At 52.4% G+C, this 22,429-nt stretch overlaps 9 protein-coding genes across 9 annotated transcripts; 7 read left to right on the top strand and 2 right to left on the bottom strand.

Annotated features, from left to right (window-relative positions):
- Positions 1–2,108: 2,108 nt before the first annotated feature.
- Positions 2,109–2,315, top strand: Z520_11934 (uncharacterized protein; the record flags this gene model as incomplete). Its single annotated transcript, XM_016782421.1, has 1 exon — positions 2,109–2,315. One exon carries the CDS (start codon positions 2,109–2,111, stop codon positions 2,313–2,315), a length of 207 nt encoding a protein of 68 aa, XP_016626449.1.
- Positions 2,316–3,638: 1,323 nt separating this feature from the next.
- Positions 3,639–5,089, top strand: Z520_11935 (uncharacterized protein; the record flags this gene model as incomplete). Its single annotated transcript, XM_016782422.1, has 2 exons — positions 3,639–3,895; positions 3,958–5,089. The coding sequence occupies 2 exons, from the start codon at positions 3,639–3,641 to the stop codon at positions 5,087–5,089; spliced, it is 1,389 nt and encodes a 462-aa protein (XP_016626450.1).
- Positions 5,090–5,723: 634 nt separating this feature from the next.
- Z520_11936 (uncharacterized protein) lies at positions 5,724–6,884 on the bottom strand (the record flags this gene model as incomplete). Its single annotated transcript, XM_016782423.1, has 2 exons — positions 5,724–6,599; positions 6,648–6,884. 2 exons carry the CDS (start codon positions 6,882–6,884, stop codon positions 5,724–5,726), a joined length of 1,113 nt encoding a protein of 370 aa, XP_016626451.1.
- A 3,331-nt stretch (positions 6,885–10,215) lies between these two features.
- Z520_11937 (uncharacterized protein) lies at positions 10,216–11,040 on the top strand (the record flags this gene model as incomplete). The annotated part of the gene is made up of 1 exon (XM_016782424.1): positions 10,216–11,040. One exon carries the CDS (start codon positions 10,216–10,218, stop codon positions 11,038–11,040), a length of 825 nt encoding a protein of 274 aa, XP_016626452.1.
- Positions 11,041–12,657: 1,617 nt separating this feature from the next.
- On the top strand, positions 12,658–13,640 carry Z520_11938 (uncharacterized protein; the record flags this gene model as incomplete). Its single annotated transcript, XM_016782425.1, has 2 exons — positions 12,658–13,375; positions 13,459–13,640. The coding sequence occupies 2 exons, from the start codon at positions 12,658–12,660 to the stop codon at positions 13,638–13,640; spliced, it is 900 nt and encodes a 299-aa protein (XP_016626453.1).
- Positions 13,641–15,803: 2,163 nt separating this feature from the next.
- On the top strand, positions 15,804–16,601 carry Z520_11939 (uncharacterized protein; the record flags this gene model as incomplete). The annotated part of the gene is made up of 1 exon (XM_016782426.1): positions 15,804–16,601. One exon carries the CDS (start codon positions 15,804–15,806, stop codon positions 16,599–16,601), a length of 798 nt encoding a protein of 265 aa, XP_016626454.1.
- Positions 16,602–18,526: 1,925 nt separating this feature from the next.
- Positions 18,527–19,933, top strand: Z520_11940 (uncharacterized protein; the record flags this gene model as incomplete). Its single annotated transcript, XM_016782427.1, has 2 exons — positions 18,527–18,632; positions 18,687–19,933. The coding sequence occupies 2 exons, from the start codon at positions 18,527–18,529 to the stop codon at positions 19,931–19,933; spliced, it is 1,353 nt and encodes a 450-aa protein (XP_016626455.1).
- Positions 19,934–20,188: 255 nt separating this feature from the next.
- Positions 20,189–20,660, bottom strand: Z520_11941 (uncharacterized protein; the record flags this gene model as incomplete). The annotated part of the gene is made up of 2 exons (XM_016782428.1): positions 20,189–20,566; positions 20,637–20,660. The coding sequence occupies 2 exons, from the start codon at positions 20,658–20,660 to the stop codon at positions 20,189–20,191; spliced, it is 402 nt and encodes a 133-aa protein (XP_016626456.1).
- Positions 20,661–21,642: 982 nt separating this feature from the next.
- Positions 21,643–21,825, top strand: Z520_11942 (uncharacterized protein; the record flags this gene model as incomplete). The annotated part of the gene is made up of 1 exon (XM_016782429.1): positions 21,643–21,825. The coding sequence occupies one exon, from the start codon at positions 21,643–21,645 to the stop codon at positions 21,823–21,825; it is 183 nt and encodes a 60-aa protein (XP_016626457.1).
- Between the last annotated feature and the right edge of the window lie 604 nt (positions 21,826–22,429).

Below are 22,429 nucleotides of genomic sequence, written 5' to 3' on the forward strand. Positions count from 1 at the left end.
CTGCACCAAATGACGAGTCTTTAAGAGTGGCCTAAAATTGTCTACATCTCAGGCCGAATCCGACAGCCTTCCATCACTACGGGTGATACCTCAACGTCTGCAGCACAACAGACTTTGCAGTCTACCTTTAAAGAACACCAAGTTTGTGAGATGTTACAGAGTTGGATCGTACAGGCCGCACAGGTCGTTCGCATGAGGCATGGGATTCAAGCAAGAGTCGAGACAATCAAGATGGTGCAACAAAGCTTGGATAGTATTGATGTGGTCCGCACCGGGCGATACTCTACGTGCTTTGAACAGGCTCGACTGAAGAGGTGAGAATCTACAGAGGTGAGTGGTTCCAAGAGGAGAGACACCAGAGACATAGCAATGTCAAGTACGCACCCACCCCCGACACAATCCCGGGTAAAAACCCATGATCTCTCACTGCGCGCAACGAGTGAGATTGCGAAGAGAAGGATTTGATGCTGCGCACGGCGAGGAAGCAGCATGACGATCCGTTGGAACATCATGATGTATGAACAAACACCCTCAATGTTGTTTCTGTCAGACTCGTCAGACTCAACGGTGGAAATATCGTAGTACCTGGCGAGCCTGGGAATGTCGGGCCGTCGGGGTGCACATGCCAGAAGCGCCCAGGGGATCAACCTCGGCCTCCTTTAGATGGCAAAGTTGCAGCATCTCGGGTGAACACAAGACCGAGGAGGCGATCTATGTATCTGTCCGGCTATCTACCTAGGTAATATCTTGCTCGCCAGGTATCTATCTGTTTATCTGCCGACCACTAAGCAATAAACGGATTGTGTGAACAGCCTGTGCCAACAGGGTCAACAGATCCCCGGTCCTGATCATTCATAAAACCCCTTTGCATAGCCAGACTGAAACACTTGACAATGCCTACAGCAGAATCTCGGCACTTGGTCACGCAGGGGCCCAATCATGTATGGCACGTACCTTGTCCCCGAACATTGTAAGTTCACACACCTTCCTTGGCAAGGGCACTTTGTATGTAAGGATTGCAAAGGACAATGATGGAATACCTCGTACTCCGTATCGACCTGGTTGGAACGTATATGCAGAGTGCCTACATACGACCTCCAGGGTCTCTTTTCTCCTCCGATCCTACCATTGTCTTGTGTGGGAGGGTTGCTGATCTCCCTTCCAATGAGTTCCGACCCGCGACAAAGCTGAGGATGGATTGATTGATTGATTGACTGACTGACTTGGTGATTGACCAGCTGAATTGACCGTCTCGAAATCCCCGAGGAGGCAAAAGTCCATCAAGCACAATAGTTCATAGCCGAGTGAGTCACAAACAACGTAACTGATCCAACCCCCCAAAGAACGTACTCCGTATTCGTATACAATCTATGGCAGAGTATATCCCCCAGGACGGAGACTCCCACACGTACTAACCCTGCCATTGGTAGAAGCGTATACAGGCGGAGGATCTACTGAGTACCTACCCTAGGTACTCGTATTGGACTTCAAGTTCCTCCTCGGAACCGCCAAGGCCAGGCACCAATGCTGGGCAACGACCTAGGGGTAGTAGCCTAGAGCCCAAGTCCAGATATTGCGCTGCCTAACCTAACACATGTACCTAGATTGATGTTTGGGAGTCAATCACCAGAATTCGGAAACAGAAGCGCCACGGAAATGTATTGTACGCCCCGGCTCTGGTCCTGTGGAGCTAACATACCTAACTAGGTAGGTACTCATAACCCACCATGTGTGGAGGAGGGTGTTATAGAAGGGCGGCGGTTCGGTGCAAGGCAACCACAAACGTGTGTTTCGTGACGGGTGATTCTATACGTTCAATGGACGTATATAAACGGATCTGGCCTGACTGACTTCCTACCTGGTTCTAGCTCACCCCAACTGCCTCCTATCTTACATCAGCCTTTCCTTCCTCCCACAAATCCACCCACTCACCCACAGAGCACAATCCGTTTTGATGAGGCTGACCACTGATCCTGTTGCGCTTCATACTTGAACTCGGAGACGTCCACTGTCCAGAGATCTCCATGCCCGCTGGAGGAAACACCTGCACACTCCCATACTCACACTGCAACCAATACGTTCAGCCCCAACCCCCTATCGTCCGCAAAATGCCAGGCCCGATGAACGAGAAACCCAAGGCCCACAGCCTGAACACCGAAACAGCCTCGATCCAGAGCACTTCAACCAGCTCGAGCCTCAAGGCTCTGCTGCACGCCAAAAACAAAAAGGACAAGCCGCGAGTCCAGCCAGAGACGCTTGAGCAGAAAACCACCAGGAGGGAGGCTGCTGCGACGTATATGGCGTTGATGAGATAGATGGAGGGGTGGACAGTGGAAGAGTGTAGCAAAGGGGAAGAAGAGCAACGGGGCAGGGAATAGGTATGGAGTCTTCACATAATGAGATCTAATGGCTGTCAGTGAGCAGAATCTCGCTCGAGACATGGGGATGCAATAATTAGATAACAAGAATATAGCTGGCAAAGGGATATTGGGTTGCTTTCCTTTACCTGCTGTTGCAGTTCAGCCATCTGGTAGATGGGCCAGCTTGGATGGTCCTCCAGGTGATACTGCAAAATTTGGAATACCAAGAGTAGGGTGCAGCCTCGGGTTGTCATTTTCGACATGGTGATACCGGAGGACGGGTCAGGCGTACCGGGTAAGCTTCTTACTGACGGCCAGCCTTACGGTGTCGCCTCACCCCTTTCCAAACAATATAAAGGGCGCCCAGTCCTCGTGCCGCATCATCTGCTTTTTGGCTTCTGACCCTGTCGCGCCGCAAAACAACCTTTGACAACGCCAATGTAAAGGCAGTCGAGCTGAACACACTGAATTCGCTGTCACGCCGAAGTGTATTCATCTGGCCCATGTTTTCGACGCCAACCTTTTTCCCCTGAGAAAGGCTCCAAGTTCATCGCCAAAGGTGGAAGTCGCTCGATTGATGGCCATGAACGTCGGCAGTCAAAAGCTCGGCCGAAGATCTGAGATGTGATTACCAATATGATGGAGCAGTCTGTTAACTCCGCCCAGGCTTGTTTGTGGTCGATGCAATTAAGACGCGACATTGCGGGTTCCACTCTTGGAATGTTTGTTGTCTTGGTGCCAAATGATCGACTCAGGGGCCACGAACGAAATTCCTGTCGCTGCCAGTGCGTCCATCTATGGCCGAGCTCAGCTGTTATGAGCGAAGCCACCGTGGGTGGCCTTGGTGGGTACGGCATCGTACAACCCCCCGACAGCGACGCTGCTGAAACGACACGGCATCCAATGAACCAGGTTCATCTAATCTTATCACCGTCCAAATTTGTTGGATGGGGTCGTGGCTCGCGCTTTCGTAAGGCCGAAGTTCGTAAGTCCCTGGTTCTGGTGGGCAACTCGGGTGCATTTTGATCTAGTCTCCGACTTTTCGATATATCAAGAATCGTGAGAGATAACCTTCAGGTCGAACCTAGTCCTTTTTCTTCAGATCCCTCTTTCTCCTCGTGTTTTTGTTAGCGTTGAGCGCAGACAGAGAGAGAGCGCACCGGACAACCAGTCACTCTCACAGCCTGATTTTGTTTGTACGAGACGCCAAACACCCTCCTCAACAGACAGTCGCCCTCTTGGTTCAGCTGGACCTTTCCAACCATCACAATCATCGCCATGTCGCAAGATCTGGAGAAGCAGATACCGATCCAGGAGGAGCCGGGGTCTGAAGCCCAAGAGAGTCACGTTGTTGGCCCCGATAGCAAAGGTCTCTCGGCTCCCGCCACTGAAAAGTCGTCGCTCGACCAGCCCGCCCAAAACGAGCCTCCCAAGCCCGCTAATCCATGGATGGACCCTTCTTCTTTTCCAGACGGCGGTCCCCAAGCCTGGCTCACCGTCGCTGCCGCTGCCGCCTGCTTTTTTGTTTCCTGGGGGTATGCGCTCCCTCAAACTGCCTCTAGTGACCTGGGATGCTAACATACATGTGTGTTTGTAGATGGATCAACTGTATAGGAGTGTTTCAAGACGCCTATATGCGCGACGAGTTGAAGCAATACTCGCCCAGCACCGTGGCCTGGATTCCCTCGCTGGAAACCTTCTTTATGCTTGCCACGGGGCCGGTCGCGGGATTTATCTTTGACAACTATGGCCCGACCAAGCTGCTCATTGTCGGTAGCTTTATGCACGTCTTCGGGTTGATGATGGCCTCCATCTCCAAGGAATACTACCAGTTCCTCCTCAGCCAGGGCGTCTGCAGCGCCATTGGAGCGTGTTTCATCTTCACTCCGGCCGTCTCATGTGTCTCGACATGGTTCTTTCACAAGCGGGGTATGGCTATTGGTATCACCGCCGCGGGCAGCTCTCTCGGTGGTGTGTTGTTTCCCATCATTGTCAGCCGTATGATCGACGAGACTGGGTTCCCGTGGGCCATGCGCACCTGCGCATTCCTGATTCTGGGCCTGTGTACATTCGCCATCTTCACTCTGCGCTCTCGGTTTCCGCCAACTCGACGTCCTTGGAGCCTCATGGCCTTCATCCGCCCCCTCAAAGAGACGCCCATGTTCCTGCTGGTTGGTGCCACCTTCTTCTTTTACTGGGGCATGTTCCCCGTCTTCTCCTTCATCACGGCTGTGGCCAACGAGAGGGGCATGTCGCTGCAATTGGCCCAGTACCTCGTCTCCATTTTGAACGCTGGATCTGTCTTTGGTCGAACATTGCCAGGGCTATTGGGTGATCGGGTCGGGCGGTTCAACGTCATGACGGTCTTCTGCACTCTGACAGCCATTCTCATCCTGGCTGTGTGGATTCCTGCCAGCAGCAACGTCGGTCAACTGGTGTTTGCCCCTTTGTTCGGGTTTGCTTCGGGTGCAGCTATTGGGTTGACGCCTGCTCTGATCGCACAGGTGTCCCCAATCAAAGAGATCGGTGTGCGTACAGGCACAGTCTTTGCAGCGGGTTCGATAGGCGCTTTGACTGGTTCGCCCATCGGTGGAGCGTTGCTCACTCGCGACCACGGTCACCCGCTATACCTTCAATTGTTCGGAGGCTGTGTTTGTCTTGTTGGGTGTCTCTTCTTTGCGGCAGCTAGGATACACCTCGTTGGCATCGGCCTGAAGAAGAAAGTGTAGATGAGGATGTCATACGGGGGGAATTTCGCAGGAGAATCTAGAAAGGGGTGGACTGGCGTGGCCGTGATCTGTACTTTAATTGTATTAGCGATAGACTTGAACTCCACTTACGAGTAAAGGGCAATTCATTGTATTCGGAAACATATCTCCGTGTCAAGTAAGCACTTAGTGGGTTTATGGAGTACCTGGCGAGCTGGCTCGCTAAGTACCTAGGTATCTACCTAGGTATGTATGATGTGGTTTTTGGTGGTTGGTGGCGGCCTTGTCCGACTGCGGCTCATGGCGCAGTTGCTCGCTGTCCCCCCACCGCCAAACTGCGCCTAGTTTTGCAACTGGGCACCACCAATTTTTCTTCATCTCATCCTCGCTTCACTCCATTGTGCATCCATCTGTCCGAGAAGCTAATGTCCACACCCGTGTCTGGCCTGCAAGATCGAAGAGTCGAATCGTCCATCTCGCCATATCTCTCGGCCCTTCGAGCTCTGCTTTTCGTCCTGCTTCGCTCCTGCTGGCCATTACACGGCGGTCTCGGTCACTCGTAACATAATGGGTTGGCTTCTTCTCAAGAACGACCTCCGTGTGGTTGGCGATGGCACAACTGATGGATGTTCCGGTTTGTCATACCATGGTCGGATCACTCCTCAACGTAATCGCTGTCGTTGGGGTCATCGCCGCCATCCGCCATCTCCACGTCTTGGTCTTCAACTCCCTCTTCTTCTTCGTCACCAGCGGCTTCACCCTCGTCGATCAATCCCTCGTCGTTAGCCTTGCCCTTGCCCTTTCTCTTGCTGCTTTTCTGCGACTGGGCCACAAGGCGAGCAGCTTTCTCCATATCGTTCGCTTCGATGGCATTGACCAGTGATTTGACCCTCCGCTCCAGCTTGCCCAACTGAATTGTCAGCTCTTCGTTCTGCTTCTGCAACTCCTTCTTCAAATCAGCTTCTTTGCTTGCTTTGGTTTCAGCCTCTATTCTCTTGACTCTTTCCTCCAACACTTGTTCCTGCATTTTCGAATAGGCGCGACAACCTTTCTCAATTTCGAGATCCCAGGCGGGCATCTCAAGTTTCTCCAGATGATTTCCAAGGACTCGTGCGGTCTCATCAGTCCAGAAGTTTGGCAAGGTGACTTGTTTTGCAGAAGCCTCGTCTTGATGCCACAAGACCACCGCGATCTTAACCATGTCCCCGGGTATGCGCTGCGACATGCTTACACTGAGCCACCACTTTTTGTAAGCGGCCTCTTGCAAGAAGAGACCACGCGTGAACCCCTTGATGGTTTCAGGTTTAAACTCGGTGGTCGGCCCGTACACCATCAATCCAGCGAACCGGGTCTTGGTGACGTCGATATTGGTCCGCTTCAGTTCAAAAATGAGGCTGTCCTTCACGAGGTCCTTCACAGCTTCAATGGAATTCATGAGCTCAATGTCGGATTGCACCTCCCGTGTGAAGCGGCCGGCATTGGGAGCTGCGACATGAACCAGAACTGGCAAGGACTCAGGCAACAACCACCCCTGAAGAGATGTTAGCATAATGCCACGTTGAGAAGGGTGGACACCTACAGTGGTATGTTTGTGTTTGTGAGCGATCTCTTCAGCTTCTGCCGCTTCCAGTTCTTCCCATTTCTCGAGGAGTGGGTACTTGGTGGTCGTGATGGTGGTCTCAGGCTTCGTGACATCAGCCACGGTGTCTTGCGCAGCGCCATCGGCAACGTCCAGGTCATCCATCTTTTGTCGCAGTTGTCGATCCTTCTTCGCATTCAATAGCTTTTGCTTGTGCTTTGTGCCTTTTGGGGCCATCTTGGACAAGTTGACCTGATTTAGGCGGGAGGACGCAGTTGGGAATGCTTTGCGCAACGACAATAGGGAGCCGATGCTACCCGACTGTCGAAGAAGGCTAAGAAGGAAAACAATACTCGAAGTTGATGAAGGATGAGAGTAAGGTACAGGGAAAAGGGAGAAGATTTCAAAAAAGTGATTCTGCCTCAAAACAACACGCAACTGCTGCTAGTGACAAAGCAGGCGATTCACTTTGCTACATATCACTACCTTCTGCCTCTTGGCGGCCACAGGATCCTATGCCAAACCTTTCACGTATTCACTCTGGTTCTGCCGTACCGGTGCTGAACCTCATGCCCTCCTCGTCTCAACAGCCACATCGCCAAGCACCGACAGGATCGTCACTGGCAGATGGCACACACAAAACAGATCACAACAAAATTTGGCTCGATAGTGGAACAAAAAAAGAAAAAAAGAATGGTATTTATAGAGGTAGGTTCGCAGTTTCCTGCGTGCGCCATCTCTAAAGGAACCCATTAACCACCTAAGCCAGAGTCCCGAAGAACTACTAATTGAACCACAGTCAAGTTGAGTGTGGAGAGTCCCGAAGAACTACTTTTGATGCGAAGGCTTGGGTAAGGGGAATGGGACCTCTTTCCACTAGGCTAATGTTCCTACCAGGGCAGGCGATGGGAATTGTGGACTTAAATTATATATACATAATATTCCCAGCTTCGACTTTGTCATGTGACCATGGCCAGTCACATATCACGAGGGGACACTCTACTGTGATAGCTTTGCACATTCCTCTTCAGACTTCCCCTTGGCATATCTAGGGCAGGGCATTCTGAGGTGGAAGCATGTATGGTTGTCTTTGAATCTGGACTAGTTGTCAGCATCCTGGAGACAGAGTAGGAGCGGAATTTCAGGTCAGCCCTCCTCTTTCCTCCCTACACAATCACTCTGAGAGCATAACTTGGGGCTCGCGCCGACTGCACTGTACATGGCCTTACTGATAATTCCTACAGCAGTTGGTTGTGCAGTCTCAAGATAATCCTTAGGAGTCCTTGGGCTCCAACTTGCACAGCCCTACTTTGGTCGAAACCGATCACCATTCCGGCATTCGAATCAACACGCTTTCTTCGCCAATCGTGAAGCTAAGTCTTTTCTGCAGCTGCGGCGTAATCGCCGATTCTACGTGTTCGAACACGGACCTGTGGCCGTAACCGGTGACCAGGATGGAGATGGGCACGAAAGAAGCAGATGGAATACACACCCGAGTTATTTGTGCGACTGATCGGAACATTTCTCGTCTGCTTCTCCTCGCCCAGTCGCTCCATGGAACGGGCCAGTCGCAATTGGAGGATATTCAGAGATCAAACCCCTTCGAGACTGGTGCATTCCCTTTCTCATGACTAGGACACAACGTCACTTGCTCGGTGCCCATGGAAAGGGAGGCGCATGCATGATTGCATGATTGTGCTGTCCTGGTTATGAGACGAACTTGACAATACACGCTTGGGGTCTCCGTTCTCACCCATGTCTCTATGGTATGGAAATACTCCCTAATCGCGACAGAACAGGCCACGACCGGGGTGACTGTTTTAGAGGGATTTGTGGAGGGATCACCACAACCGCCTGTTGTACCAACGCGTTTCAGACAACACTGGTGTTGGTCAGATCATGGCTGCTCACGCTCTTGACAAGGCCTGACGAAACAGTCTGACAGCGCCGCAAAAGCGGCCGTCTAGGTTGACAGAGGTTGACGCCCCGTTCACTGCGCAAAGACGTTCTCAACTCCCCATCCACGGCTTCACCAATATTTTATTGCCATGTGGCCTGCGACGTCCGAAACTTAAAAGCATATCCAGAGAACCCCTTCCGGCCACCTGCATGGCCCTTGAAGGCATCTTACCATCCTTTGTTCACGCCGCAACAAGGCAACAAGGCGGACACGTCTACGAACCCCAAGCATGACGGTGGTCCACCCAGAGATAGCTCCACTGTTTCAGACGCGAACGGAACCCCCAGCGTTCCTGGGAGTCCGCCGCATTATATCCTGTGAATTGGCCGAGACTATCCCACGGATCGAGTTCCATTGGATGACATCTCGCATTCCCAGAACTCTACGTGGCGGGATATTTTTCATTCGACTTAGTCGAACACTCAACTGTGGGTTGTGGGCCTTGGTAGCGTTGGGTTTAGGGCATAGTCTGCATGGCGGTGAGAGCCCAATACACACTTAGTGTCCGGACTAGCCGTTGCGGCTCAGTCTGTAGACGCTCATGTGGACTAGTGGCTGACTCGTTGAACGCCCCAACTGTTCCATCGAGCCTGGTCAGTCTTCGATGTTTGAACTGTTGAAGTTGGACAGGACGACGCTGAAGAAGGGACCAAGCATTGGCGTGGATGGGCCATACTCTGCAAGCTAAAAAGTGACGAATCTGATCCCGTCCAGGGATGCGGCCGCCGGGTTGCCAGGGAGGCCAACAGCCTGAACCTGGACTGCTCGAATACTGCAAGGTTGCTGATCGATGGCAGCATGCCAGTGTCTGAACGCCGAAGAAAGTTGTTCCAAAGGAAGAGGGAGTTGCAACAAGGGAAGAAAGAAAAACTAAAATGCTTCAACTTTACCGGAGCCTACCCGTGGGGTTGATGACTATAGGAAGAAGTTGAATCGGGCAGTCTCTGGTCTCTTGATGGGATTGTGATCATTTGTAGCGATGGCGCTGTTGCCCGATTTCTTTTCCACGTTCCAAAAGGAGAAGTTTCCGCACCGCCCCTTCAAAGGCGCGAAATCTCTTCTGCGCTTCTCGTCGCCTCACTTTGCTTGCGAGTGGGCAATAGACATGCATCCTGATCCGCAGGCAAGGCAAACTTGGGGTGTCATGAGAGGGATACTTGGTGTCCTCTGAAGACTATCCTATAAAGCTCTCCCGTTGACCATACTCCTTGGGGACTACCTGTCTGCCTTAGATACCTTCGAGGTATCAAAGTTTACCAAGTTTCCTTCTCGCAGTCGATCAACAACTCTGGCACCACGCAATTGGCTGGGGCTTCCCACTCTATTTACATCCTCTGACTGTTGGTTGATTTGTCGACAACAATGGCAGCCTCGACGAACGGAAAGGATCAAATTCCTGGTGCTCGGAACAATCGTGGTGGCCCGGGACGCAACGGGACTTTTAAAATCAAGAGGGTGTCGCCGGGCAAGGAAGTGCTAAACAATTGTGACCAATGCAAAAAGGGGCACCGCAGAGTATGTCTGTTCATGCTATATGAGGTTCCAGACTGATGTTATACTCTCAGTGCACAAGAAAAAGACCGGGAAGGAAGTGCAAGAAGTGTGAAGATGAAGGGAAGTATTGCAGTCACGAACTTCTCCAAGGACAATCTCGCAGTGCAGTGGTTCCTGAGAGAGGTCGACCTTCGACTGACGCCGACTGGACGCCCGTCTCGCAGATTGACCAGAGGTGCGTCTCAAGGCATCTTGACGACGGGGACTGCAGTTGACACCCTTCGCAGTGCTGTCACCACTCCCACCTCAGCCTCCACCTCGCTCCAGGAGGGGCCGTACCAATCAGCGAGAACAGGAGAAACTTTCCAAGAGTCATGGCCAGCCGGGCCTGGTTTCCCAATGACCTACATGCTCGATCCCTTCCAAAGCCACCAATATCCCTCATACATACATGCCAACCCCGGCGATATTGGAGGTAACACGTACGCAGGGCAAGGCAATAACCAAACCGGATCTGTAGGCCAAGAGTCGTTCCCAGTCGACCCAAGGCTAGTCGCCGTAAACAGGCAGGGAGAGCCAGCAGAGCCACTGGGCCAGCCTGTCGACCCAAGGTTGGTCGCCGCAAACAGGCAGGGAGAGCCAGCAGGGTCACTGGGCCACCCTGTCGACCCAAGATTGGTCGCCGCAAACAGGCACGGACAGCCAGCAGTGCCACATGCCCACCCAGACTCAAGCATGACCACAGGAAGCAGGCAGAAAGAGCCAGAAAAGGACCAGGAAGAGGAGGAGGAAGAGAGAAAAGACGATGACCAAGACAATAATGATGACGACGATGATGACGAGGAAGAGGAAGAGGAGGACTATGAGGATGAAGATGACGATGCACCAGAGAATATGTTGTCTGGGAAACCCGTTGGTAACCCGGGGCAGTACCAATAAAGGCAACAAAAAGAAGGGGGAAACGATGGGAGCCGAAGGCTGGAAAACGGAATCTCGCCAGCCCCTTGTTGATCGATGTGTCGCGTCGCTGCCTTCAACAGGCAGGCCTTTTGCGAGTCCGGGCGCGTCATGGGGTGGAGTTGTTGGAAAGGGCTCGTGGCTGTCGTGTTTGCTGTTGTTGCTGTTGCTGCTGTTCTTGCTTGTTGTTCTTGATGACTTGATTTTCCCTTCTTCCACGCTCCTGGAGGCTCAACGCTCAGCAAATCCAGCGCGATTTGCATGTCTTGTCTTGTGTTATCTAGCGCACAGTTTTGATGACGATTCTTCTTCTCCATGCCTACACGCTGCCTGTTTCTAAAAGACCTCGTGCTACTTGTGGCGCGCTGCTTGATATAGTGGCCATGAGAGATCCTGCCCTGAGGGTTTACATGTCTAGATAAGTCGCATTATTCAGGTAAGTATCTAGGTACCTATGGTAGGCTGGGATGGCATGCAGTGGGTATTGTAGGTGTAAATTAGGTAGGTACCTAGGTAGCGAGCCCAGTTCCCCGATCCCCGGGCGAGGCTACTGGAGCCACCAAAACGAGTACAAGTATGTAGTACAGCCGGCACCCAGGCCGGGGGCGGGGGTGGAGACACCCCGAGGGTGATGCCATCGCTGACTCGGACCTACCTGACCTACATTACCTACCCACCTAAAAACCTATGATGTGCCTTACCAATATACCCAACACTACATAATAGGTACAGGTATCGAGCTAGCGGTGTACATGAGTTGCCCACCTGTCAACCTGCATACCTACTCCGTCGCTGCCGCCTCACTTTCTTCTGATTTAGCCCGGAAAGCCCCATGCGTACTCGGGCACTCGATAGGAGTTTGAATGCCACGCGCGAAATTTGAATGTCACACGTCCCGAGTGCGGAGACGGTACTGGAATCTATGGGGGGAATATATTGCGGGACAGGATGGCTAGAGATATACAGGCTGCACTAGAGATAGGTAGATAGGCAAATAGATGTATGAATGGGGTAGCTGGGTAAATGCGTAATACACTGGTGTTCGGGAGCCGCGAATATCTACCTAGGTTCAGGTACCTAAGTATATATCCATCTATCTTGTATAGCCCCTTAGTAGCCATACGGAGTGGACAGATAGATGGATCATAGAGACGTCCACCCAGACATGTTCAGTCACATATAGAATGTTTCATAGATGGATAATGGTGGACTTGACGGTTCTGTGGAATTTTCCCGCCCGGACGAAACAAACCTGCAGTTTTTTCCTACGGGTTTCCTTTTCAGGGAAAAACCTGACCGCCCGGTGGAAATGTTTCTCCACGACTTTGATTTGATCAGGTAGGTACCTAGGTATGTAGAAATGATTGGAAGTCAAACTACCCATACGGAGGATTTATGTACTTACTACTTGCCCCTAGGTAGGGCAATCGGCGGGTATATTACTCGATCGGAGCGGCAAGTCGCACGGAACACTCGGCGAGGAGACCCTGCATATCTCTGCGAGGCACAACATAAAACTATGATTCTATCGTGCCACCATCCCAACTAGATTTACCAAACACCCTCTGCTTCTTTCGCCAGAGACATTCATTCAGAAGCATGGACCCTCGTGTCGCCGCCGTCGATGGCTTCACCAAGACCAAGCACAAGTCGGTTCCACCTTCTCTGGATCCTGCCCGCGTGAGTCTGGAAGACTCGTTCACGGTCTGCATCATCGGCGCGTCCACCGGAATTGGTGAGCATATCGCCTACAGCTTTGCCCGGGCCAAGGCAGCAACGCTGGTCATATCCTCTCGAACAATCAGCGACCTGGAGGCCGTGGCCGACCAAGCAAGACGGATCAACCCCTCCGGCCATGTTCATATAGTTGAGTGTGATGTCTCGAAAGCGACATCTGTACAAGCTCTGGCAGACTATGTGAAAATCCACTGCAGACGATTGGACATGTTGATCCTCAACGCAGGCTACGCCGGGCCGGTCATCACGAAGATGGACCAAGGAAAGCCTGAATATGTTCGACACGCCTTTGAAGTCAATGCCTTTGGAACCTACCTTGCCGCCCATTATTTTGTCCCCCTACTCATGCAGACGGAAACCGGAGCAAAAGGGTTTATTGCCATTGGGTCCATCGCCGGTTGCATCAGACGAGGGCCAATTGCGAACACGGGGTACACAGTCAGCAAGTTTGCGCAGATCCGCTTGGTCGAGTATCTTCATGAACAATATTCTGGGGAAGGGTTGGTCAGCCTTGCCCTCCATCCTGGAGCAGTTATGACGAGAATGGCAAGCGGGAACACGCCGGAAGAGTTTTTGCCTTGTAAGTTATCGTGATTCGTTCCCTGGAAAATTGTCTCGAGACGGGATGCTCCTCGGCTGTGCGTGACTAATTTCTTCCCTCAGACATGACCGATGAGGTTGATCTCTGTGGAGCGGTCTGTGTGTTTCTCAGTAAACAGATCAGGCATCTCAATTGGCTGAGTGGAAGACTGATCTCTGCCACCTGGGACATGGACGAATTGATAGCCAAAAAGGACCAGATAGAGCAAAGAGACTTGCTCAAGTTTGCTTTATTGACTGAGTAAGCAGTGGCCGCACTGGGTAAACGCGCGTCAAGACTGGGTGGTGGAGGTGCGTGTAGAGCATTTTGTATTCAGGACAGTTTGAGCGTCTGATTCGCTCGAACAAACTCGTATGAGTTTCAGCGAATGCTGCGCATTGGCCCAACGCTAAGGCAGAAAAAGCAGGTGATTGCCCAACATTCTTCAAGTGTTTCTGCAGGTTTGGGATGACGATGCAAGGTACCAGATGTCAGTGCCAATCCCGACCGGCCGTCTGCAGGTATGGGTGACACGCAGACTTATACGATATGCAGGGCATTTGGACAGAAATAGAAACTCGACGGGCTAGACCCCCAACCGGACGGCGATATAGAGCGGGAGAGGGCGTGTGATCAATGGCTGCTCAAATCAGTAACGTTGTTGTTCATGCGTTGTTCGCATGCGGCCCATCCTGGCCTAGATAACTCAATCCGACAAAAGTTACACACGTACAAGTAAATCGCCCGGTTGTTTCTGCCGCTCTTATCTTCTGGGCTCCAATTCACCCGCTACTCCGTACTTGTGGCTATCATGACTTCACCGGAAAATCCACATGGCAGGATTCGTTGAGTCTTCTGCAGGAAACGGTCGGTGAAACAGGGAGCTGAACGTGACGGGCGTTTCACTGTTAAGCCACTGATGCAGGAAGCAGGAAGCAGGACGCATGACGCAGGGCATGGAGCATGGAGACGATGGATTTGGAGTTGGACGTGTCTTGGTGGAACAGTCAAGGACGCAAGCGAGGGCCGTGGACGTGGATGGATGGCACAACGGGAGGAGGGCAGCCGATGTGGAGGGCGGATGTTCAAGGCCGGAATCATGATTTGCTCAGTTTGAGGCAAGGCCTGGCTTTCTGGGGCTTCCTGGGGCTTCCTGGGTCCTCTGGTGTTGGTTCTTTGGCCAGGTTCCACTCGTAGGCTGCAGGTGGCAAAAGCGCCCAGCTTTCCTGCTGAAACCTGCCGCAGGATGAGGAGGAGAGGAGAGGAGAGGAGGAGGAGGTGCTGTAACGAGAGGCGTGTTCTGGGCCAGCTTGTCAGCTGCATAAGAAACAATAGAGAGAAGTATGTTCTCCGTCAGGAAGTTTGCATGGGAGAGAAAGAGTGTGAAGACGACAGAGAAAAGCAGGCGGATACCGGGCTCCGAGCCAAAGGCTGAAAGCTGATAGTGGCTGTTTTGCTCTGATGCCGACTTTCCGCTCAGCAGGCATCTCCCGGGTGCAGTCATGCCCATGACCGCCTGGGGCAACCTACACCCACCCGAGCCAGCCACTGCCAGCTTACCTATTGCGCGAAGTGTCCAGGCTGGTCATGGCAGTATATGGGCGTATCGCATGGGGGGCTCTTTTTCCCGTCGCTGCTCGGCTAGCCATCGACTTTTTCAGAGGTGCGCACTACGACTTCTCGCATCGCCCACGTGCGGCTCTTCACACAGTTCCATCACCACAAGTGTCTCTGGTTGTGCCCTGCTTGCTTCAGCCTCTCTATCATCGTCTCCAAGGGTACGAGGTACTCGGTATAGTTACAATGCACATGCCCGCCGTAGTCGTACTTCCTTTTCCGTGCGTGGTCTCGTTAGGGTCCTCGCATCGCCCTCGTGCGGACCCAGTCACCAGAAAATCATTCGATTTCTACTCGTCCTGCAGCGCATCACGGAAGACTCGCATATCCCGCGTCTGATCTGACAGGGTTCCCACTTCCCACACACTCCCAGCCCGAACCAGTGGGCACCAGTGGACACCCATGGGCACCCGTGGGCTCAGCGCTCGGTGGCTCGGTGGCCCTCACAGGCTCACACCCGCTGTCACCGAGTCACCAAGCCACGATTTTCCTGCTGCACTAGTGGCAGAAAACTTTCTTAACTGGGACAGTGCAACTGGCACCGACTGGTGGGTGACTGGTGGGTGACTGGCACCTCCGACACTTCCTCACTCAGCCAAAAGAAGCCTCTCGTGCCTCTCTCTACCAGCCTTCCAGCCTTCTTATTTCTCTGCCCATCTTCCAGTCTTCCACTCGTCCACTCGTACCACTTCTCCATTGTCACTCACTATTCACTACTGCACCTACTGCACCTGCTGCACCTGCCACGAACTTACCTCTCGTTTGGTTCGTTGATTTGCTTTCCTGCAACCTGCAATTCCCTTTGACAGCCATGATCGGCCTGCGCAACGCCTTCGTTTTCAGCACGCTGCTGCTGGGCGCCTTCAGTTCGCCCGCCGCCCATGTTCCAGAAGATGACAATGCATTGATCAACTGGGACGCGTTCCAATCCTTACTCGACACCGTCGATCCTGCTGCCTTGCATTCCGTCCTCCACTCGCTCTCCCCGAAATTCCAAGACGGTGTCTTCAGCAAGGACCGTGCAGCCATTGAGCACGTCCATTCCGAGAACCCCGTCATCGCAAGCAAACTAGTCCATCTAGCAAAGAAGAGACAGTCGAGCAATTCAACTACCTCGGCCTCGACAACACCCTCCACCCCTGCACAGAGCAGTGCCGCCTCGGAATCGAGCTCTCGGGCAGCCAGCGTCTCTTCTATCCTCTCGTCCGCCATCTTCGCGTCGACTGTGCCAGGAGCCACGACTGTGACGGTGCCACCGACGGCTCCGCCCTCTGCCACTCCCGTCGCGACTTCTGATGGTGCTGTTGTCTTCAGCACATTCGGCGGCGGCCTGGTGACCCTCACCTCCTCTGCTTTGAGTGTCCACTTCACTCCCAGCACCTCCACCCAGCTCTTCTTCGCAACCGCCGGCGACGGAACTGTTCAGACCTCGACATCAGTGGTGGTGGTCAATGCACCCGTGACAGACAGCGGTGATGCCACTGGTGCCGCCGGTGCTGCGACCACCACCGGCAGCCCCTCACTGCAGAATAGTGGCTCTTCGATAAGAATGGGAGGTCTCGCCTCTATATTTGCTGGTCTGGGAGGATTCCTCTTCCTTGCGCTATAGGCAGAATTGGGGTGGTCCTCAACATAAAAGCAAGTTCCGCCGATGGGTTTCCTGGCGGCTGATGTGATGTTTTCGTGGGATTTTCAGCGTACATAACGACGATACGGCACCGGCATTTCTCTCCTTTGATCAGCAATCTGCAACGGGCATAGCTTTGGGCGTTCAAGCACTTCCTCCTGGAAGTTGGCTTCTTTACAGTTTTGGTAGGCAAAGGGAATACACACTGTGTACATGGAAGGGATATTGGTAAACAGCAAGGATAGAAGGATATGGATGAAGTTGGACGACTGGAGACTGCTGCAACACGCACAGATAGTGCGGCACTGAGATAGTGACCAGATGTGTAAGGACATTAATCAGATTGTATCTTGTCACCAAAAAGACTGGCATCGCATTGTCGACGTTGTCCAACTGAATTTCTTCGCAATATTTCTCACGCTGACGCCCACGTGATCTCTCTCTGACTTGTATAAGACGTTGTTGGACAGCTTTCTGCATCATCGACACTGGCATCCAGTTCAGAATTCGTTCGCAATGATGACATCGCTTGGGACGGGGGAGTCTGAAACGCTGGATATCGACGCTGAAGACGGTCATACATGCCCAGAGCAACACCCGCACCACTCGCAGGGTCGATTTCGAAGCCTACCTATATCAAGACGAAACAAAGAAACAAGAGCGACAACCTTTATACCTGCGCATCAGCGGCTCTTCTCTGAACTATATACTTGGTCCAAGGCCCAGAATTCTGTGGGTGCCGTTTGATTAACGGACATCCAAGTGGCCCTTGTTTTTGAAGCAAAGACATTTGTGCGACTTCTGTTTCCCTGGAGTAATATATGCATGCCGGGCACCCCCATGCTAATCATTTTCTGGTCATCGAATGACATACGAGGAATTGACGATCTCGAAGATCAGGAGCATGGTCCGAACAGAAGCGGGAGTGACTCTAAGTGCATTCTGAGACCGATCTGGAGGCAATGGAGTCGTCTTGAAACAAGGCCCGAGCCATAAATGTGGCAGTGCTCGACTCGTCTAAGGATGCTGGAAATTTGCTCGAGACGAGATCGGCTCTTCTGGAGCACGAGACACAGCATTGAACATGTTTTCTACGCGGCTTTCTCCAGTGGTTTCGTCCTTGATCACCATTCATTCATCAAGCGACAACCCTGAGCAGAGCACAAGAAATCCACACCCAGGCATCGTCGAGGTTGGAAGCGGAATTACATGATCAGCAGAAGCGAATGTCGTTGGTTGTGTGCCCCCAGTGATCAAAGCAGGAAAGCAAGCTTCACAAACCCCCTTGTGCGCAATTCGAAACATGTGCCAATCGAGCTCCATCGCGAGGTGGAAGTGGGACGATCCAAGGAGCTTCATCTGCAAGTCGTTTGCGGGAGGGCAGGGAGAGGGATGGAGGGAAAGGCATGTGAGTGGTGCGCCACCCTCCTCTAACAGGCACTTAGCAGGCACCTAACAGCCACCTAACAGCCACCTAAGGCAATTCTAACAGGGGCTGGGGGCCATCAATGGGGAGGCGTCCCCGCCCTACCGCACAGGGCCACAGCCGCGACAGGGGAAACAAAGGGAAACCGGACAATTCAGCAACTCAATGGAACCATCCCTGTCTCGAAATATCCTGCCTTCTTCAACCAGCACTTGCACGCCTGCATATTTTCCTTCTTTTCCTGCCCTTCGACTTCTTCACCTTCCCTCAATCCTTCATCACAAAAAGCAAGAGCCGTCACCACTTCGTTTGGGTGTCGCTCCTCCTTCGCTACCTTCTACTCACTTCTAATACCCAGTCTCTTCTGTTGGGAAATTCCTCACTCCCTTGGATCCCGACTCCCGTTAATTTTCTTCTCCGTTTTCAAGTTGGTTGAATTCCTCTTCGAAACAGACTTCAAAGGAGAGCACTTGATTTCGTCATGCGCACTTCAACTTTGACTACCCTCGCTTTGGGCGCTGGTGCTGCTTCTGCAGCTTCTGTCAAAAGAGCAAGCAGCTTGCCTACGATCTCTGTCAAGGGAAATGGTACGTTCTAACGCGTCTCCTTCGCGTCTGTTGCCCTGACTGACCGTTATGAAGCATTCTTTGCTGGCAACGACCGATTTTACATTCGTGGTGTCGACTATCAACCCGGTGGTTCCTCCGACGTGGCAGACCCCATCGCCGACGCGGACGGCTGCCAGAGAGACATTCCGGAGTTTCAAAAGTTGGGAATCAACGCTATCCGAGTCTACACTGTTGACAATACCGCAAATCATGACACATGCATGAATGCCTTGGCGGATGCTGGCATCTACCTTATCTTGGACGTCAACACCCCCAAGTATTCCTTGAACCGAGCCGACCCTGGTCCATCCTACAACGATGTATATCTCCAGAGCATCTTTGCCACGATTGACGCTTTCCAAGGCTATAGCAACACCTTGGCTTTCTTCTCTGGCAACGAAGTCATCAACGACCCTTCGACCTCGGCAGCTGCGCCCTACGTCAAGGCTGTCACTCGTGACATCAGAGGGTATATTCAAGCCCAGGGTTACAGGACCATTCCTGTGGGTTACTCTGCCGCCGATGTGGCCGAGAACCGTTTGGAAATGGCCGAGTACATGAACTGTGGCACAGACGATGAGCGCTCGGATTTCTTCGCCTTCAACGACTATTCCTGGTGCGATCCTTCGTCCTTCACCCAGTCTGGCTGGGACCAAAAGGTCAAGAACTTCACGGGCTATGGTATTCCCATCTTCCTTTCGGAGTATGGTTGCAACACCAACACTCGGGACTTTGGCGAGGTTGTGGCTCTCTACAGCAGCCAAATGACCCCTGTCTACTCGGGAGGCTTGGTCTATGAATACTCGGAGGAGGCGAGCAACTATGGGCTGGTTGAGATCAATGGCAACTCTGTCACTGAATTGCCCGATTTCGGCACTCTCGAAAAACAATACGCTGCCAACCCTAACCCTTCAGGTGATGGCGGCTATAACTCGACTGGCGGTGCATCTGGCTGCCCTGCTTACTCGTCACCCAACTGGCTCGTCGAGAATGATTCTCTCCCCGCCATTCCTGATGGTGCGAAAAAGTACATGACTAAAGGTACGACCGCTGGCAAAGGACCTGGTCTTACTGGCGCAGGCTCCCAGAATGCGGGTGGTGCTTCTACTGGAACCGCTACCGCAGGCAGCGGAGCTGCCACTCAAACTGGCAGCTCTAGCACCAGCAGTGGTACCAGCAATGCGGCTGTTTCCGTGACGATTCCCGAAATGTCGGCTGCTCCTTTGGTCTGCGGTGCGCTCGTGGCCATGTTTACGCTGTTTGGCGCTACCTTGTTGTAAAGCTGCAAAATGATTGCGCAAACTTGATTTGTGCGGGGAGGAGAGATGCAAATAGAGTCGACCGTCTAAAGGAAAGGGTGTGGAAATGGATTGGCTTCTCTTTTGCATGTAAGCGTTGGGCGCATTCTGTTGGACTGGTTCGGCGTATCAAACAAGCCTTGAATATGAAATTGGCATATCCATGCAATAGAGTTGCGCGGGTTTTTGAGAACAGATACAGATGAAACAGCAAAATTAATAAGTCAACAACCTCAATTATACCCGGTCCTTTTGCGCAATGGTCGTCTTTAACGTCTGACTTCCCTTCTGGGAATCCCAGGGACCATCATACCATATATTGACGCCTCTCCTGACTACCAACTTGCCCTCGCTGGTAAACTCGACGCCCTCGTCCTTGAGCAACTTCAGTTTCATGGTTTGATTGATCCCCGATGGCGCCTTTTCCCAATCACCCTTGAATCCGCCTACGTAGCCGTCACTCGCAATGACGCGGTGGCACGGTACTTCTGGTGCATAAGGGTTGTTTCGAAGAGCTCCACCAACGGCGCGGGGGCTAGAGTTCAGGGAGCGGGCGAGAGCCGCGTATGTAGTTACACGGCCGGGGGGGATCAGGACGAGGTGGGAGTAGACTTTCTTTTCGTTCATGTCATGTTAGAGTGAATGGGACAGGTACAGCAGGGAAGTTTGAGGGGGGAGAACTCACCTCCTGGAATTCGGTGATGGCCATTGTCGTGACTGTAAGAGCCTTTTCCAAGTCGATATCAAAGCGTGACCAAATGGGTGCCAAATGATTCTCTTCTGCACCTGGCTTTTTGGTCTGAGTGGGAGGACGTATTGCTTGACTGTCTTCTTGCATTGAGATTCTGGGAAAGTCGCTCGCACCTATTTATCTCTTGACGGAGAAAAGTTTCGCTGTAGAATAGACTTGCACAGGAGATTTGAGTCATCAGGCCCGACGAAGCTCAGCCACGACATATCAATGAAATGATTGATGTGCTCGTAGTACGAATACTCTCCGAGAAAGGTTGGCTTATGGAATCTCCAAGTACATGATTGGCCACATCCAGAGCAACAACCAGATGCGCGTATCGAGTGAGCTAGCCACAGAAAGATCCAGGGAGTAAGCCACTCGGGAATCGGGGACGGGCACGACGAGCTACCTCGTAAATTGGGGCGATTTCGCGAATAGAGCACGGTATCACGTGGCTAGGAAAATGGAGACTCCAAGCTGAGCTTTAATAGCACTCTTTGCTCCACAGTACATAATGCGCTACTGAACTGAATACTCCGCCGGATCAAAATTGCAGCTACCCTCGAGAATCAACCGCAGGTCAAAGAGCTCAATGCTTTGCCATCAACTCCGATTTTTTACTGATTGGGAGGCTCGCCATTCGCTATGGCGGTCATAGAATCGGTCAAAGAGGCCATCGGCCTGGGAGACGGTACCGGTATGCATCCTCTGACTCTTCCTGCTCTCGTTTCCCCGTACAATGAGACGAACTGGGAATGAAAGCTAAGCCCAGCCATTCTCCCTGCTACAGCTCCAGCGTCCAGACAAGCAATGTCCGAAGCCAGGCTTCCCCTCGCCTACCGAGACAGCTGCGCAAACCTTCTGATACCCCTCAATAAATGCCGACACGAGACTTGGTACCTGCCCTGGAAGTGTGAGGTGGGTTTTGCCATTCGCTTTGCCCGCCCAACCACAAAGGATGCTCATTGGATGGACGCTGGAAGTTCGACGAGGACATATGCTAACCGGTGGTTCTACACCTTTCCTTGGTGGCCAACAGACCGAGCGACATAGCTACGAGAAATGCCAATACGAGGAGTTTAAGAAGCGGGTTGCGAAGATGGACGAAATCCGGGCGGCCAAGGCTGCGGCGGAGAAATAGAGGGAATGCTGCGAGCACAACAAAAATGAAATCCGAGACTCGCAAGAGTCCTCGGCTGTATATATGGGAAAGAGTTCCGTGGTCATGCACTCTCGAAGGCGTCTACAAGGGAGCGATAACATACACGGTCACGGCCAAGACAGACTCCCTCAGACTGTGTACATGGGATATTCTCAGCGTGCTATGGCAGGGACAGCTAGTATGAGGACGATTGATCCGACCAAAGAGAAAGCAATCTGCTATTCAAGACAAGGCCAGCTTCGTGGGTTGATCATATGCCACCCTTCTGGCAGAAAACTAGCATCACGTGACCGCGTTACCAGGCTCCAGTTTCTCACAATAGATGCTCACATCAAGTCTTCGCCTCGCAGTAGATTTCTGGACATGGTGAAGTGGTATGCAACTCACAATGCGAGAACCCCACGCTGTTTGCCCAGATGCATCACGGTTGGCCTAAGCAAATACGCGGTTGAGCTGACAAGCGTTGTAGGCGCGCCCTTGGGCCATCTCTCACCAAGGTCGCAGTCTTTTCCGCGGATATCACCGGCGCCCAGCGGCATCTGGAAGAATGCTACTAGTATTCACTTCATAGAACTGCTCCTCT

This window comes from Fonsecaea multimorphosa, assembly GCF_000836435.1.
Source record: "Fonsecaea multimorphosa CBS 102226 unplaced genomic scaffold supercont1.45, whole genome shotgun sequence".
NCBI classification, from domain to species: domain Eukaryota; kingdom Fungi; phylum Ascomycota; class Eurotiomycetes; order Chaetothyriales; family Herpotrichiellaceae; genus Fonsecaea; species Fonsecaea multimorphosa.